General features: G+C 35.5%; 1 protein-coding gene across 6 annotated transcripts in view; it reads right to left on the minus strand.

Moving 5' to 3' along the window:
- Positions 1-18363, minus strand: part of LOC148950065 (G protein-coupled receptor moody-like) — a 343869-nt gene that overhangs the window by 111956 nt on the left and 213550 nt on the right. For all 6 annotated transcript variants that reach the window (XM_089092107.1, XM_089092103.1, XM_089092104.1 and 3 more), the window contains one exon: positions 3813-4426. In XM_089092107.1, coding sequence (XP_088948233.1) covers positions 3813-4010 — 198 coding nt within the window. In that variant the 5' untranslated portion in view covers positions 4011-4426. The remainder of the gene's footprint in view (positions 1-3812; positions 4427-18363) is intronic.

An 18363-nucleotide genomic window follows, 5' to 3' on the forward strand; every position in this document is an offset into this window, starting at 1 on the left:
GAAAACGGAATTTTGATATCAATAGACACATCAAAAGAATCAGATTTTAATGCTAATTTAGAATATATAAGTTTCATCAAGTTTATTCCTACCTATCAAAAGTTACGCGCCTGAGAAAATTTGGCTGATTTTCCAAGAAAGGGGAAAGACCCTCTAAAAGTTATAGAACCTTAATAAAAATCACACCATCATATTCAGCGTATCAGGGAACCCTACTGCGGTGGTTTCAAGCTCCTATATACAAAAATGTGGAATTTTGCATTTTTTGCCAGAAGAAAGATCACGGATGCGTGTTTATTTGTTTGTTTGTTTTTTTTCCCAGGGGTGATCGTATCAACCCAGCGGTCCTAGAATATCGTGGGAGGGCCCATTCGAACGGAAATTAAAAGTTCTAGTGCCTTTTTAAGTGACCAAAAAATGGAGGGCAACTAGGCCCCCTCCCACGCTCATTTTTTTTCTCAAAGTCTTCCGATCAAAATTTTGAGATTGTCATTTTGTTCAGCAGGGTCGAAAATATTATAACTATGTCTTTTATGATGATTTAATCCCCCGAAGTCGCCGGGGGGAGGGCTGAAAGTTATGAACTTTACCCAATGTTAACATATAGTATTGATTATTGGGAAATATACAGACGTTTTCAGGGAGGATTTTTTCTGGTAGTGGGGGGGAGTGTGTCGAGGGGTTATGTGGGAGGATCTTTCCATGGAGGAAGCTTTTATGGGGGAAGGGACATTGCTATGAAGAGGGCGCCAGATTTCCCAGCATTATTTAAAAAAAGATCAGAAATTATATACATAAAAAAACAAGTTTTTCAACTGAAACTAAGGAGCAACATCATAACTTAAAACGACAGAAAACATTAAGTATATGATTGGGCTCACCTCCTAGTCAATACCTCGCTCTTTAAGCCAAAGATTATTTAGTACTTTTATACGAGCTATTTATTCTAATTAACGGCATTTATGATTAAGGGGTCATTTTTAAAGAATTAGAACAAAATTCGAACTTTAGCTTAAAGGGTAAGGTATTGACTAGGGGGCCAACCCTCTAATATACGTATTAAAAATATATGAATATAGAAGTTCGTTACGTAAGTTTATTCGTAAGTTACGTATATTTATTACTAATAAAAACGTTCGTAAATAAAATTAAACAGGTTTCGAAAAGCCAGGTAACAAATAAAAGTAAAATTAATATTCAAATTTGATTTTAATTATTCATGTACGGTGAGCCAAAATCAAAACCTGCATTAATTAAAAAACGTTCTAAAACTAAATAAAAAAAGTTTTTTTAACTGAAAGTAAGGAGTGACGTTAAAACTTAAAACGAACCAAAATTATTCCGTGACTATGAAAGGGGCTGTCCCCTCCTTAACACCTCGCTCTTTACGCTAAAGTTTTTTATTGTTTTATAAAATAAAGTTGTGAGACAGAGTCAAACTTTAGCGTAAAGAGTGACGCGTTGAGGAGGGGACAGCCCCTTTCATATACGGAATAATTGCTGTTCGTTTTAAGTTTTAACGTCGTTCCTTACTTTCAGTTAAAAAAAACCCCGTTTTTTTTGTATTTATGAAACAAAAAAACACCTCAGAGAGCCTAAATAGAAGTGTCTCTGATATCGTCTTGCTTATGTTCAAGGGGCATAAACTTGGTTACAGACACAAATGGGGTTGGCCGGGCTTGACACGTCGGTTTGAAATCCTTCGTGAAATTCAACAATAAAAAGGGATCAGTCGTCATACAGTAAATGGTCTTAGGAAGCTTGACTTTGTCATGAATGGCTACATACGATTGTTATTTCCTCCTTATTATTCGATTAAATTAGAAAGACAAATTTTCCAACTAAAAGCAAGGAGTAGCATTAAAACTTAAATAAACAAAAACTCCTCCGTATATGAAATGACTACCCCTTCCTGTACCTCTCGTTCGTCACGCTACGGTTTTTAAGTGTTTTAAAAAAGCTTCTTATTCCAACTCAACGGCCGCTGTTTCAGCAGTCGGAAGCTGAGGTTCGAAGATGCCCCATAATCTATCTTATGAGAGGTTCTAGGAGTTTAACCCCGTGGAAAATTCTCACCTGGAAAATATACCTCCCCCCCCGGAAAATACCCCCGCTGCTGGTTGGCTCTAATCACTTTCGACTTATAAAAAAAATGACTAGAACTCTCAGTTTCTGATTGAAGGATTGAATAGGGTGGAGGTAACGATGAGGAAGGGGCAGTACCCCTCCTAAACGGAAGAAATTCTTTTCATTTTTGGATTTAATGTTACTCTTTACTTTCGTAATAACAGCGTAGACCAGATATATTCCCAGAAATCAAGAGAGATTGAATATCAATTTCATATTTTGATATGTTTTTCAAAGTTTTTGTGCCCCCCTCTCCCCCCAAACAAAAAATAACCCCCTAGACTGCAGTCCCTGATATGGTCCTAGGGATTATATATTAATTTCTACCTGGGGTTATATGATTGTTTTGTAGTTAGGGATGTAGGTAAATATCTCAAAGGATACATTTTAATGTCGAAACATCCCAACTCTCACTGAGCCTTCAGAAAAGTTAATACAAGATTAGTTCTAAGGGAGAAACAAGGGGAGGGTGGAGGTAGAAATTGATCTTTAATCCACAGAGCCATATCAAGGACCTTTGGTTAGGGGGGGGGGGGGGGGGTACAAATTACAACTTAAAAAAACGCATAAAAATTGAATCCCTTTTGATTTCTTGGAATATTTCTGGTCTACGCTGTCATTATGAAAGTGAAGAGCAAAATTAAACCCCAAAACGTGCAGAATTTATTTCGTATAGAAGGGGGTTGCCCTTTCCTCATAACCACCTCCGCCTCATGGTCGTAGAAACTTCGGAGGGTGCTCATTCGATCAGAAATTGAGAGTTCTAGTCACTTTTTTTATAAATCAAAAGTGATTGGAGACCAACCAGCCTGGGGGCTATTTTCCGTGGGGATATTTTCTGGAGAGTGGTGTTTTCCGGGGGTTAAACGCCGGCTCCCCTCATGGGGCTATCCATAGATTATTGAGCCCATTTTTTGTTAGCCCTTCTGGCTTTGTAAATATTATTAATCCGCATCAAATAAGCAGATTTTGATGATAATTGTTTATCTGTGTTTGGCCAAAGCCGCTGATAAAAAAAATCGAATAGCTTAAATGCTCGGCATCTTTAGTTAGTTTCAATCTAAAGTTGATCACCATTTCTTCATTCATTTATCAATTCCTTAAGAATTCTTTTTACGTGTTTAGAAAATTTTATTTTTTTTCTCTTTTCATTTATTCTCGGTCTTTACTCCCCGTGCGAGTTCCTACATGGAAAAGGCTTAATGCGAGTTTGAAGAAGAAAAAATTCCACTTTTATTCCAAAAAATTCGCAAGGATTAAAAAAATATTATGATTGTCTTTAATAAAGTACTAACTTCGCTGCACTGTTCTTCGCACATCTGATTTATTTTCTTTCCGTGTCTAAGTAATTTTTCATCCACTCTTATTCTATTAAAATCTTTACTTCATTCTTTAAAGTTACAAGCAGAGACGGAAGCAGATGTGAAGGGCCTCAGGGCCTGGACCCCCTCCCTAAATCCAAAATTTTCCTGAATTTCTAGGTGCTTCTAATTGAAGTCATCAAATTATTTTTGTTGCCCCCCCCTCCCACACACACACAGATCCTGGTATGTTTTTGGGTATAAGAACCCTTGTATTATCTTTGCATTTCTCTTTTATCAACAAATTTAAAATATACAAAATAAACGTGAGCTTGTTCCGTCCATTATTTTATTTACTTTTTGCAGACAATCATGAAATCTTACCTTGGAATGACGTAACAAAGCTATAATCGTTATCAAGTTTCCTGGCACGCCAATGGTTATGAATACGATGCAGCAAATCACAGCGGTATCCATTAGTAAGCTAGGATAGCCATCAAATAAATCTACTCGCCCATTAATTGCCATTTGATAAAACGTCAAATTTGTCACCTCGGTTGACACATTTTCTGGCTGAAACATTTCCCGTTTTTACGGTCTCCGAAGTGATTATAAAGTTTCCACCTTTCAACTGAGCGACAGGTATTTTATTATTTGAATTTCTTCACACAAGTTCATAGACATTTTGCCTCCTGGCGAGTTTTTCACAATTATTTTTACAATTGTTTTTCTCATTTATCATTAACAAAGTGTTGTTACTTAGGAAACGTTGATGAATTTCCCAGTGATTTTTTTTTCTGCCAAGGTTTTCAATCAGCCAATGTTTCTTTTCTTGATTGGTTTCCACATCGGTGTCTAGCTCAGATCTTGGTTTCAACAGGAACACTTCAGTCTCTATTGGCTAATTAATTTTATCAAGATTGATCACCTTCTTTCTTTACTCCCATTCTGATGTGGAAAACGTGTATCATTTTTGTAAGCTTTCTTAAATATTCCATCTGTAAAAGCAAATTCTGTCATAAAGAAAAACCACCCAAAAATGTAAAATGTGTTTAGTAAGTATTATCAGAGTTTTGCTAAAGTGATTGTTATCAGGGGCTTAATTTCGACAGAATCCTTGGTGGTGGGGGTGGGGGTAATTTTGGAGCTGATTTTCCCTAGTCAAGTGAAAATGACCAAGTGAAAAATTAGCAATATAGTACCATAAAGGCAAAGGTATACTAAAAAAAACTGATCTGTTTCTGTGGATGCTTGAGTTATATAGGTTTGTCTTAGTTTTGACGAAATTTTCGAAGACACTAAATATCAGCTGGGGGGGGGGGGTAAACTAGGGTTTGGGAGGGAACAGTTGCCCCCCTGTCCCATAAGAAATTACGCCCCCGATTGTAATGTCAGTTTTTTAGATCTTAAAGTCATTATAAATAATGTCTCATTTCATTTTACCATTTTTTCATTTTTGAACTGAGGATACTAACATCGTTCAAAAATTAACCAGGAGTTATCCGATATTTAAATGTGAATGATGGTAAAGCTAATTAATTCTTAAAGTAACAAGGACAAGACAATTAAAAAAAAAATTACAGACCAATCTCAGGTCTATCAAACAGATAATGGTAACGAACTGTTAGTAAAGAGCGACCCGGCTCAATAGTGACCGAAACTCTAAGAAACGGAATTTTGGTATCAATAGATACATCAAAAGAATTGGATTTTTTATGCTGGTTTAAAATATATAACTTTCATCAAGTTTAACCTTACTCATCAAAAGTTACGAGCCTGAGAAAATTTGCCTTATTTTAGAAAAAGGGGGAAAGACCCTCTAAAAATCAGAGAATCTAAATGAAAATAACACCACCAGATTCAGCGTGTCAGAGAACCCTACTGTAGAGGCTTCATGCTCATATCTGCAAAAATGTGGAATTTTGTATTTTTTGTCAGCAGAAAGATCACAGATTCGTGTTTATTTTTTTTACCCCAGGGGTGATCGTATCGACCCAGTGGTCCTACATCATCGGGAGAGGGTTATTCGAACGGAAATAAAAAATTCTAGTGCCATATTTAAGTGACCAAAAATATTAAATGGCAACTAGACCCCCTCCAAAGCTCATTTTTTCCCAAAGTCACCTGATACAAATTTTGAGATAGCCATTTTGTTCAGCATAGTCAAAAACTTAATAGCTATGTCTTTAAGGACGACTTAATCCCCCACAGTCCTTGGGGGAAGGGCTGAAAGTTATGAACTTTGCCCATTGTTTACATATGGTATTGGTTATTGCGAAGTATACAGACGTTTTCAGGGAGATTTTTTCTGTCGGGGGAGAGGTTACGTGGGAGGATCTTTCCACGGAAGAATTTTTCCTGGGGGAAGGGAATTTTACACGAAGGGGGTGCCAGATTTCCCACAATTCTTAAAAAACGATCAGAAATTAAATAAAAAACAAGTTTTTTCAACTGAAAGTAAGGAGCAATTTTCAGTTAACAAAAACTTTTTTTTATTTATTTAACTCATACCTAATAAAAACAAACTAATTTTCAAAGTTTTTCTTTATACTATTCAAGATCATGAAGCTTTTAAGATAGTATAACATTTTTGATAGTGTTGCCACATTGCAGCGGGAAAACAAATAAGAAAAAATAGTTGCTTAAATTGGACGATATTTGTCTTAAGAATTCAAGCATCAGTAATCTATTGATTCCCAAAATACAACTTCACCTTCAAAGGAAGCTTCTTTTGCTGTTTGATGCCATATGTTTTTAGCTTCATTTTTGCGGAATTTTCATCCACCTTTTTTTTTTATTTAGGTACTCTTTACTACCAAAACTACATAGTTGTATTTGGATGTCTTTTCATTAAAAATTTTATTTTCAATTTTTCCAAATTTTTAAAGAAATATCTGGTTTTGCAAGTTTTCACTTAACCAATTCAAACAATAAAGTTCCAGTTCCACTCTACTTGATACTTAACAGACTGAGCTGGTAAATCGAATGGGACGTTTGCTATGGGGATTAATACAGTGGTGGCAAATCGCAAAAATATACGGATGGGGGCAATTTTTTATTTTTAAAATGAAGATAATAAATGGTATTTTTCAAAATCTTTGCGGGGTAATATTTATATTATGATATTTTTTAATGGAGGTACCAACAAAAACTATTTTTCAAATCTAGAAGGGGGAAATTAATTTTTTTTTTCTTTACGGGTTTTTCCTAAAAATTATCGGAAATTTTCAATTTAAAAAAGACTTTTAAAAAAAGGTTATTCAAGAGAGCTTTCCTAAAGCAGCTTTAATAAATAAAAAAAAATATAATAAGATTTTTTTCTTAAAATTCTGAATTAACTAAAGTGAAACAGAGTAAAAAACAAATACACACAAAAATGTCCATTATTTCACAACTTAATGTTTCGTACAATCGAGCTTGCAATCGAAATTTTAAGGTCTAGAACTGTGGCATATTTTCAACGTAAGTATTCGGACGTAGAACTTACGTTACAACGTAAGTTATAAGTAGGCACTCTATTAACTCTGATTCTGACACTATTGCAGCAGTCAGAACTAAAATTAATATAGAATTGGAACCTCACAACTTTTGCAAGTGAATGGCATCTAAGGAAGAGAGCTTTTTTAAATGACCCCACCCCTTCTAAATCCAACTCTTTAGGTAATCTATGTTGCAGTAATACGTAGAATAGTTGTTTTGTTAGAAAAGATAGTTCCGTGGGCCCAAAAAATTTTCTTTTTCTTAATGCAAAAAAAAGGAACAAGGATTATATAAGAATTTCTTAAGTTGAGTTATCCAACCATCTGTAATCTTTTCACCCATTTTTGATATGAAAAATGTGTTTAATTTCTTTAAACTTCCGTAAATGCGGAATATTTCAGATGCAAAAGAAAAACCTGTCAGGGCCACAATAAGCTTTAACGAATGGGCAAATAAATCTTGTTAGGGGAAAAGTTTGAATTAGTCGTTAAGATTTTTTCCCATTTCCATTTGAATAGAAGGAAACGAATAGCTTGGATGGTTGATACAAACAGGATATGAAACGGAGCCTTAAATCTAAACAACTTGGAATAAAAACATGACCTAATAACTTCATCCAATCTTATTTACTCCGGAATGAACCCTCCATTGGATTAGAAAGCAAGATAATATATTTTAGAATGCCAGAAAAAATAAAATAAGGAAACATTTAAATAAATAGCTTTAGCTTTTTCAAACACTACACGCGTAGTATTCTAATCTGATTTTGAAGGGGAAACACTTTATTCAGCTTATCCCTCTTAATTTTTTCATACTTGTAGTCAGTCATGGCTTGAACGAATGTTTCTTAGATTAATTAATTAAAAAAAATTTCCATAAAATAAGTTTTACAAAGAAAAGTAAAGAACTCCATTAAAAAAAAAATTAGCAAAAATAAAATCAAATAATCTACCAAGCGTGAAACTACCACAAATCAGCATCGATAAATAAATGAAACCCAAAACGAACAGAAATTACAATAAATAATCGAGTCAAACTCAAAACGAGCAGAAATTAACAGGAGTAGGGCTGAATTACTGAAAAATTATAAATGTTTTTACTTTTGTAACTTTAATAAATCAAATAATATGAACATTTTGATTAATAAATATTAGTATATGTATATTAAACTGACAGTGCACATTCATTTGTTTTTTTTTTTTCAGTAAAGTAAAAATTAAGTTCTGGCCTTGGGAAGGCTAAGTCTTCTTAACATTTGTCAAATTTCTCTTCCAGATAGAAAAACCGCTGTTCTAAGTTTCCATCTTTTCTAGTTTCAAAAAGTGTATCTTAAACGATGACTCTGATTGGTCAGTCGAGAAATTTATGATTGAAAGTTGAACAACGTTCAACTGGAGAAATTACAAACGGTGAACGTAATTGGTGCTCTAGGCGTGCGTAATTTTGATTTTATCGACAAGTTTGACTATAATGTGGTACGGGCGTTAAGATGACCTGTACCCGTTGCACTATTACCAACAAAACAGCTACTAGTGGCGACGCCTAGTGGCCCGCCATAGTACACCCATCTCTCCTCTAGAACTGTCCCTGCATGTGCGTAGGTTGAATTAACATAAATGAATAAATGGATTTATGACCAAATTTAAATACTCACTTTGTACCTATGACTACCTAGCTGTCCTACTTTGAAAATCTCATCCCTCACGACGTTGAAGCAGGGTTGCCACCCCTAGTGATTTATCACTAGTGATGTTTTTTTCTCGCTAGTGATTATAGTTATTTTGGTTCTTAAACTAGTGATTTTTCTCAAACTAGTGATTTTTAACCTTATAGCACGTAGATTTATGATTCAATCAAATGTATCATACAACAAGTAATTAATAAAAAAACTCAAATTGGTTATTCACTACAGTTCCTAATATATTCCAGATTAGTATTTATGCAAATATACAGCCTTTGAAACTTCCGATTTCCCACCATACGTTCATATCAGATTTAGACAGGTGGACCCACTGTATGGTGTGCGCATAACTGAACCCTCGTGTAACTGAACCCCAAGCAACTGAACCCCTGTAACTGAACCCCCGTGTAACTGAACCACCGTGTAACTGAACCCCCGTGTAACTGAACCCCGTATAACCGAACCCCCGTGCAACTGATCCTCTGTGCAACTGAACCTCCCTACAACTGAACCCCCGTGCAACTGAACCCACGTGATACTGAACCCTCATGCAACTGAACCCCATTTAACTGAACCCTCGTGCATCTCAACCCCATTTAACTAAACCCCCGTGTAACTGAACCCCCATGTAACTGAACCCCCGTGCAACTGCACCCCCGTATAACTGAACCTCCGTGAAACGGAACCCTCGTGCAACAGAACCCCCGTACAACTGAGCCCTCGTGCTACTGAACCCTCGTGCAACTCATCCACCGTACTTACATTGGGTAAAACACAATAAGGTTATGAACCATAGTTATTTAACTATGGTATAGTTATTTAACCTTTACACTGTTTTAAATAAAATGGTTGTCACAAAGTTTAGACCGGATGTATTTGGGTGGGGTTGAAGCCCTCCGATCACTTTTACTTCTGAAAAAGTGCACTGGAAATTTTGATTTCCAATCGAATGAGCTCCCCCCCAAAGTTCATACAAAAAATTTTCTACAAGAACCTTATGTGTTAGCAATGAGCAACTAGCTTTACTTACAGCCCTTCCCCCAGATGCTGCTGGTGGGGTTGTTAACCCCAAAGGCATGGTTATATGATCTTCAGACTATTTTGAACAAAATTTTTATTTTTATTTTGATTGGATGTTATTGGGGGGGGGGGGGGTAAAGAGGAAAAGGCTGACTGTCCTGTGATTACCTTTGATTCTTCGAAATTGAACTTTCAATTTCCAATCGAATGAGCCTCCTTCAAAGTTTTTACGATCATCCCTTCTACAAAAACCTTCAATTTTAACAATTGGTAACTTACAATAACATACTGATTGCTGATACAGGTGTATCAGCATTTTTTTGGAACAGCTTAGCGTATCAAGATGAAACTTCTGGGGCATCTACCTGCTACTACTGCTATTAATACTGCTACTACAACTACTAATTCAACACTATTATTACTTCTACTGCTCCCACTACGACCTCTGGTGCTATTAAACTAGCACTATTAAGGCTACACATATCAAGTTGAAAATTTGACATAATGAGGTATTTGAGGTGGAACTTGAACTAAATCAAAAGACACTATGTGCAAGCAGATTTTCAAAATGCCATATCTCAAAAAGGGATTTGTGTATTAATCTGGAACTTTCAGAGAGTGCTTAAAGGGAAAGTCAATTCACCAAAAGGAAATATGTGCACGCTCAGGGCCGGATTTACCACTAGGTCCCTAATCCCGGACCTAGAAGCACATAATACTAGCGGGAGCAATAAATTATCACTGAGTAATTTTTTCTTGACAAAAACTAGACTGATGTGATTTATCGTCGCCAGGTGCACTCTGCCGCCGCGATACCTATTCACAGAAAAGTGACTTTAAAACAACACAGGAATTCCATGGTCACTTATAAACTGTCAGATGTCTCCCAAGAATGGTAGCTGAGAGTTCGGTATTACCCCTCTCTTTCATCCCTTTTCCCTCATCAGCTGTGTTCTGTTAACACACAGTTACATGGTTACACACAGTTACAGTTACATGGGGGTTCAGTTACACGGGGGTTTAGTTAAAGGGGGTTGAGTTGCAGGGGGGTTCAGTTGCACGAGGGTTCAGTTCAAGGGGGTTCAGTTGCATGAGGGTTCAATAGCACGAGGGATCAGTTGCACAGGGGTTCAGTTGCACGGGAGTTCGGTTATACGGGGGCTAAGTTACACGGGGGTTCAGTTACATGGGGGTTCAGTTACACAGGGGTTTAGTTAAATGGGGTTGAGTTGCACAAGGGTTGAATTGCACGGGGGTTCAGTTGCACGAGGGTTCAGTTCACGGGGTTTAGTTGCACGAGGGTTCAGTAGCACAAGGGTTCAGTTGCACGGGGGTTCAGTTGCACGGGGGTTCGGTTATACAGGGGTTCAGCTTCACGGGGGTTCAGCTACACAGGGGTTCGGTTATACGGGGGTTCAGTTACAGGGGTTTAGTTGCTTGGGGTTCAGTTACACGGGGGTTCAGTTACAATGGAACCACATATATAATTAGCAGTAAGTTTACCGCAGATGATTTCTGGGTCTTCATTCTCGATGGGAACAAAAAGCTCCTCCCACTTCTTCATGGATTGGCGGGTTAGTGTGTATGCGTCAATCAATGAGAAATGGTTCGAAATTGTATTATTAGTAATTGCGAAAGCAGAAAAAAAACTTGGTCAGCAAATCCATATAAGGAGTGATTTTCATTCTGGTTCATATTAGTAAGAGAATTGAATTCAGAGAGAGAACAGTTTTTTGAGACGATATTAGCAAAGAAAATGAGTGGTACATTTACACTATTGGAGCTTGATGGTGGAGCAGGTAGCAGCAATGATACAAGGGCGATAGTACCAAACGTGGCAGTGGAAATAACACGAGGATGTAGACTAAGCCTTGAATGGAACGATGTGTATGTTAGATATGTGATATCATTGAGCAAATTTAAATTGGAGGAGCAATTATGCATTGCTGCGAAACTGAACATTGTGCATATAAATAGACTTCAAGCTGCATTAGATACACTAGAGAAATATATCGAGGAAAATAAATTGAATCAGTGATTATTTTTAATATAATTATATTCAATAAAATTGTTTCTAAGTCTAAGATATTTTTTTCTATAGTAGGCTACCTTTTATTTTTTAGAGTTGAAAAAGAATCCTGATTTGTTTGAAGCTTACTTTGAGAACGTTAAGAATATAAAAAATGAGTATGTATGCGAGGAAGCAAACCCGGAAGGATATAATGTTTGTGGAAAAACGTTTGATCATGGGTAATAGTATTCTGGAGTTATCAGTTCAAAGAAAGATGTTTTCTCAGGGAATTCAGGTCGATATAATAAAAACTGATTCTCCGTCATCAGACTATTAAATGAGGCTTTTACGTCGTGGTAATAAGGCATTTAAAAAATTTATTGACATATTAATCACGACAAGACAAAACGATATTGTGGATATGCTTTTAAACACACACTCGCTTAGAAATTTAAGACTTTTTTCATGAGAAAGATGTTGTTCAAGGGTGATTTGCTCCTCTCTTTCTCTATCCCAACTCAATTTATTGATCGTAGCTCAGTTTCATTTTTGCGGTGAGAGTGTCAACCCATACAAAAATGTTCTATCATGCCCACTATGCATGTATACTAACCTAAATTCAATGTAACGATGCATAAAGTCAAAATAAATAGAACTTGGATTTTATGAATGTTATCTGATATATCCGATAAAGACGTTGAAAACGAATTTATTCACACTGATACTTAGATTTTGTCAATTTTATCCGATGTATCTGACAAAATATGTTGAAAAAAAATTTATCCACTCGACACACTTAGATTTCGTGAAAATTATCCTATGTATCCGAGAAAAGGATGTTGATATAGAATTTAATCACTCTGATTCTTAGATTTTGATAATGTTATCCAACGTATTCAGAAAAGGATGTTGATAAAGAATTTATTCCCTCTGACACTTAGATTTTGTCAATGTTATGCTATGTATCCGATAAATAATGTTGATAACGAACTTATTTGCTCTAATACTTAGATTTTGTCAATTTTATCCGACATATCTGACAAAATACGTTGATAAAGAATTTATTCACTCTGATACTTAGAATTTCTCAATTTTCTCCGACGTATCGGACAATGGATGATGATAAGGAATTTATTCATTCTAATAAGTAGATTTTGTCTATGTTATCTAACATACCCGACAAATGATATCGATAAAGAATGTTGATGAAGAGTTTGTTCACTTTGATACTTAAATTTTGTCAGTGTTATCAAGTGTATCTGTCAAAAGACATTGATAAAGAATTTATTCACTCTGATACTTAGATTTAGTCAATTTTATCGAAATTTATCTGACAAAAATCTTGATAGAAAAAATTTATTCACTCTTATAGTTAGATTTCGTCAATTTTATCCCATGTATCTAAGAATAGATGTTGATACAGAATTTCATCACTCTGACACTTAGGTTTTGATAATGTTAATCGACATATTCGGCAAAGGATGTTGATAAGGAATCTATTCGCTCTGATACTTAGATACTTTTTTGATCCTCTTTGCCTGTCATATAAATTCTACACTCCATACATTAATAACTTTATTGAGATCAGTGGGAAAACTATTATTCAAAATCAGAGGAGAGTACAGGATTTAACGACTTAGACATGCGGCTTTCGTGCCCTACTCTTTTTCATGTTCAGATGTCGTGGCTATACCTACAAGCAGTTTCTTAGAATTTACGTTGACTTTCCTCGATTGAACGACTTTCTAGTGGAAAATATACTTTCAAGTGTGTTTAACATTGATTTTAGTGCCCTACGAATAAAATGTTCTAAAAATGCATGTAAAATTGTTTATTAATAAAAATAATGTATATACTTGATAAAACGACTTTTCCACTCTTTATATTTCATCTTCTACTACGTAAATAGGTCTGTCAAGAATAAATAAAGTAGAAGGATAATTTGAGTCCAAAATATACCGATTCTAATGTGTTGCACCATCAGGATCAGATTGCCGACATCATAATCCACCTTCAGTCTTACCATGCCTTTATATGTAATCAATGATTATGTTTTTATTCATTTTATAAAATTTGTATCTTTCAGTTTGCTTATTTGAAGCAATGTCACCTACAGTGTCCTCAAGTGGTGAATCACATTCCGTAACAGCCAAAAATGAATCAGTAGGCTTATAATCATAGTAGTCATTGGCTTCACAACGATGACGTAGAAACCAAATTCTTTTGTTATTCCAACAGTTGAATCGTAGACCTGGCTCCTCCTCCCAAAACAATCTAAAGCCACGACCATACCAATCTCTTAGCAATAGACTAAAATCACATTTAGGATTCTTTCCAATCATACCAGGATATGTATTCTACCACTGATTACATTTATCAGAGTGGCAATTAGAACATAGGTGTCCTCAAGGATGAGGGTCACACACCCCTTCAAGACAGGAATTACAACCTTTAATTTGTACAGCATATCCTCTATGGAATTTAAATGGGTTGTATAATCTGCACTTTTCATCATACTCATAAATCATTGTACAATTCTCACATGATGACCAGCTGCCCAGTGTATACATGCATAGTGAACTTGTATGGAACATTTTTCATGTGTTGACACTCTCACCGCTAAAATGAAACTGAACTATGATAAACAAATTGAGTTGGGATAGAGAGAGAGAAGAGTAATTCATCCTTGAACAACATCTTTCTCATGAAAAAAGTCTTAAATTTCTAAGCGAGCGTTCGTGTTTAAAAGCATATCCACAATATCATTTTGTCCTGTCGTGATTAATATGTCAATAATTTGTGTAAACGCCTTTGGACCACGACGTAAAAGACTCATGCAATAGTTTAATGACTTATAATCAGTTTTCTTTATATTGACAAGCATTCCCTGAGAAAATATCTTCCTTTGAATTGATAACTCTAGAAAATCATCATCTAGAATCAAACGTTTTTCCATAAACACAAGATTCCCTATGATTTTCTAGTCCTAACACTCTATATATATATATATATATATATATATATATATATATATATATATATATATATATATATATATATATATATATATATATATATATATATATATATATATATATATATATATATATATATTATATATATATATATATATATATATATATATATATATATATATATATATATATATATATATATATATATATATATATATATATATATATATATATATATACACACACACGCGCGCGCGCGCGCGCGCGCGCGCGCGCGCGCGCGCGCGCGCGCGCGCGCGCGCGCGCGCACACACACACACACATACATACATACATACATACATACATACATATACATACATATATATATATATATATATATATATATATATATATATATATGTATATATATATATATATATATATATATATATATATATATGTATCGGCACGTACAAACAGCTCCTCTCATTTGATCTGCCATCAGCGGTCCAATTACCCTGGAACACGTATTTTGGCAAAAACTTTCTCAAAATGCCTTTGAAACCAACTTGAGACTTCGAAACCTACTTTTAATTCCTAAGAACATCTAAGAATAACATTCCACTACTAATTACCGATTTTCATATATGTATTGGAATAAATTAATTTAAAACTAGTTAATTCAAAATTTAGTGTTCCAACGTTGAAGCCAAGTTTCTCGTTCAAGAGAAATCTGACTTGTGTACCCGTGAAAAGATCTAATGACGCTCATGTTTCTACGTTCTCTGGAGCACTCGCACCACGGTCCGGGTTTTTATAATGGGTGAGATAGGGAAAGATCATACTGCCTATTATATATACAGTGGGTAGACCTCCCAGCGCTATCAGCAAGATTGTAAACTTTAATCTGAAAATTGTAAAACATTTGCTCAGGTCGAATTTGTGTCTTGAAATTTATGATTTTTTACTCTCTATAATCTATCAGTTCCAAATTAGATCTTCATTTGTTAAAATCTTTGAAAGTGGAGTTGATAGTGGATATGAACACATCTTCTACATCTACAAATAGAACAGAAATTGAGTCATGGAAAAATAAGAAGGTAGGTATACATTAAATATAATTTTTTGAATGAAAAATGAAATTATTTAAAAAGAAAATAGGACTCAGTGCTTTCTGTAATAAGATATATAGGTTAAATCGATTGTATTTTGACGATTGAACGGGGTTAGGGGTAAAAGGGGGAGGGACATGTAATCCGAGAGTTGATTAGTGGTTTTATTTTTTACTTCTAATATCTAACTGAAATTCTTGTAGTTCTTCAAATTCTCTTTTTTGTAACTGTAACACCTAATAAGCGCAGATAACGTCCTATTCTTTAAGTTTTTGGATTCATGTGCTAGCACATCAAATAGTTGGAGGCAGCGAACTATAAGAATGGAGGGACACGGCTCAATAGTAACCAAAACTCTAAAAAACGAATTTTGATATCAATCGATATATCATCGGATTATTATGCTGATTCCAATTATATAAGATTCATTAAGCTTAGTGCTACCCATAAAAAGCTACGAACCTGGAAAAATTTGCCTGACATTCTTAAGAGGAAGGAGACACCCCTGAAAGTACAGGTTTCAACCTCATGTCTGAAAAAATTTCTAATTTTTTTTACCAGGAGAAAAAATCACAGTTGCGTCTCATTTTTATTTTCCCAGGGGTGATCGTATAGAACCAGCAGTCCCAGAACATCGGGAGAGGGTTTAGTTGACGGAAACCAAAATTTCTAGTGCCCCTTTTATTTGAACAAAGAGATCAGAGGAATACTAGCCCCCCCCTCTCACGTCCACATTTTCCCTAAAATTGCTCGGCCAAAAGTTTAAGATAGCCATTTGGCTTAATATAGTTGAGAGGTTCCAAAACTATACCTTAGGTTTAGCATGATCCCCTGCAGCCCCTGGGGATAGGTCAGGGTATTAACGAAGGCTAAGAATAATTTTCCAGACTGAGTTGTCGGCAAGACATTTCACAGGAGGGGGGGGATTTTCAGCTAGGATTGAACTGTCCTCGAAGAATTTTAGGGGGGAGGTATTTTCATGGGATGAACTTTCCATGGAGGAGTTTACCATGAGGGAAGGGAATTTTTTATACAGGATCAGGGGCGGATCCGATAAACTTGCGTTAGAAGCAAGTTTAATTAACGCAAGCTTGCGTTAATTAATTAAATTACACTACTTTAGACTACGTTAGGGGGGCGCCCCCTCTCCCCTTCCCCGGATTTAGGAGGGTATATAACATAACTCCCCTAACAACTGGAATTTTTCCTCTTCGTTATAAGTTTTAGTGAAGAAACTTTTTTTTTTTATTTTATCAGACAGATCGTGGTAACGAACTGTAAGTAAGAAGCGACCCGGCTCAATAGTAACCGAAACTCTAAAAACCGGAATTTTGATACAAATAGATATATCAATAGAATCAAATTTTTATGCTGATTTCAAGTATATAAGTTTCATTAAGTTTAGTTTTACCGATCAAAAGTTACGTGCCTGAGAAAATGCCTTATTATTGAAAAAAGGGGGAAACAACCCCAAAAATTCATAGAACTTTAATGAAAATCACACCATCAGATTCAGCGTATCAGAGAAACCTACTCTAGAAGTTTCAAGCTCCTATTTGCAAAAATGTGAAATTTTGTGTTTGTTTTTGCCAGAAGAAAGATCACGGATGTTTTTTTTTTCCAGGGGTGATAGTATCAATCCAGTAGTCCTAGAATATCGTAAGAGGGCTCATCTGAACGAAATTAAAAGTTCTAATGCCCTTTTTAAGTGACCAAAAAGATTGGAGGGCAAATTGGCCCCATCCCACGGTCATTTTTTCCTGAAGTCACCCAATCAAAATTTTGAGATTGCCATTTTGTTCAGAATAGTCGAAAACCTAATAAATATGTCTTTGAGGACGACTTCATCTCCCACAGTTCCCAGGGGAAGGGCTGCAAGTTATGAATTTTGCCCATTGTGTACATATAGTATTGGTTAATGGGAAGAATACAGATGTTTCAGGAGGGATTTTCTTCTGTCGGGCGGGGGGGGGGGGGTCGGAGGAGGGGATTACGGGGAGCATCTTTCCATGGAGGATGTTTCCTTGGGGGAAGGAAATTTTCCATGAAGGAGGCACCGGATTCCCCAGCATTATTTAAAAAATATCAGAAATTAAAAAAAAACAAGGCATTTTAAACTGAAAGTAAGGAGCAACATTAAAACTTAAAAAGAACAGAATTGTTACGTATATGAGGGGGTTCGCCCCCAAGTCAATACTTCGCCCTTTACGCAAAATTCGTTTTAGTAACTTTCAAAAGAGCTATCTATTCTAATTAACCGGCCTTGGTGATTCAAGGGTCTGTGATCCGAACAAAACTCGAACTTTAGCGCTAAGAGCGAGGTATTGACTAGGGGTAAACTCCCTAATATGTATAATAAAAACATACGAATATAGAAGTTCGTTACGTAAGTTAATTCGTAAGTTACGTCAGAACAAAATTTCGAGAAAGCCATTTAACCTAAACAAGTAAAATTAATATGCAAATTTCGTAATAAATATTAATGTGCAGAGAGGCAAAATCGAAGCTGCATTAATTCAAAAACGTTCAGAAATTAAATAAAAAAACAAATTTTAACTGAAAGTAAGGAGCGACATTAAAACTTACAACGAACAGGAATTATCCGTATATGAAAGGGGCTGTCCCCTCCACAACGCCTCGCTCTTTACGCTAAAGTTTTACGCTGTGACACAAC

Source organism: Artemia sp. Qi Xiang Cuo, chromosome 7 (assembly GCF_049724085.1).
Source record: "Artemia sp. Qi Xiang Cuo chromosome 7, ASM4972408v1, whole genome shotgun sequence".
In the NCBI taxonomy this organism is placed as follows: domain Eukaryota; kingdom Metazoa; phylum Arthropoda; class Branchiopoda; order Anostraca; family Artemiidae; genus Artemia; species Artemia sp. Qi Xiang Cuo.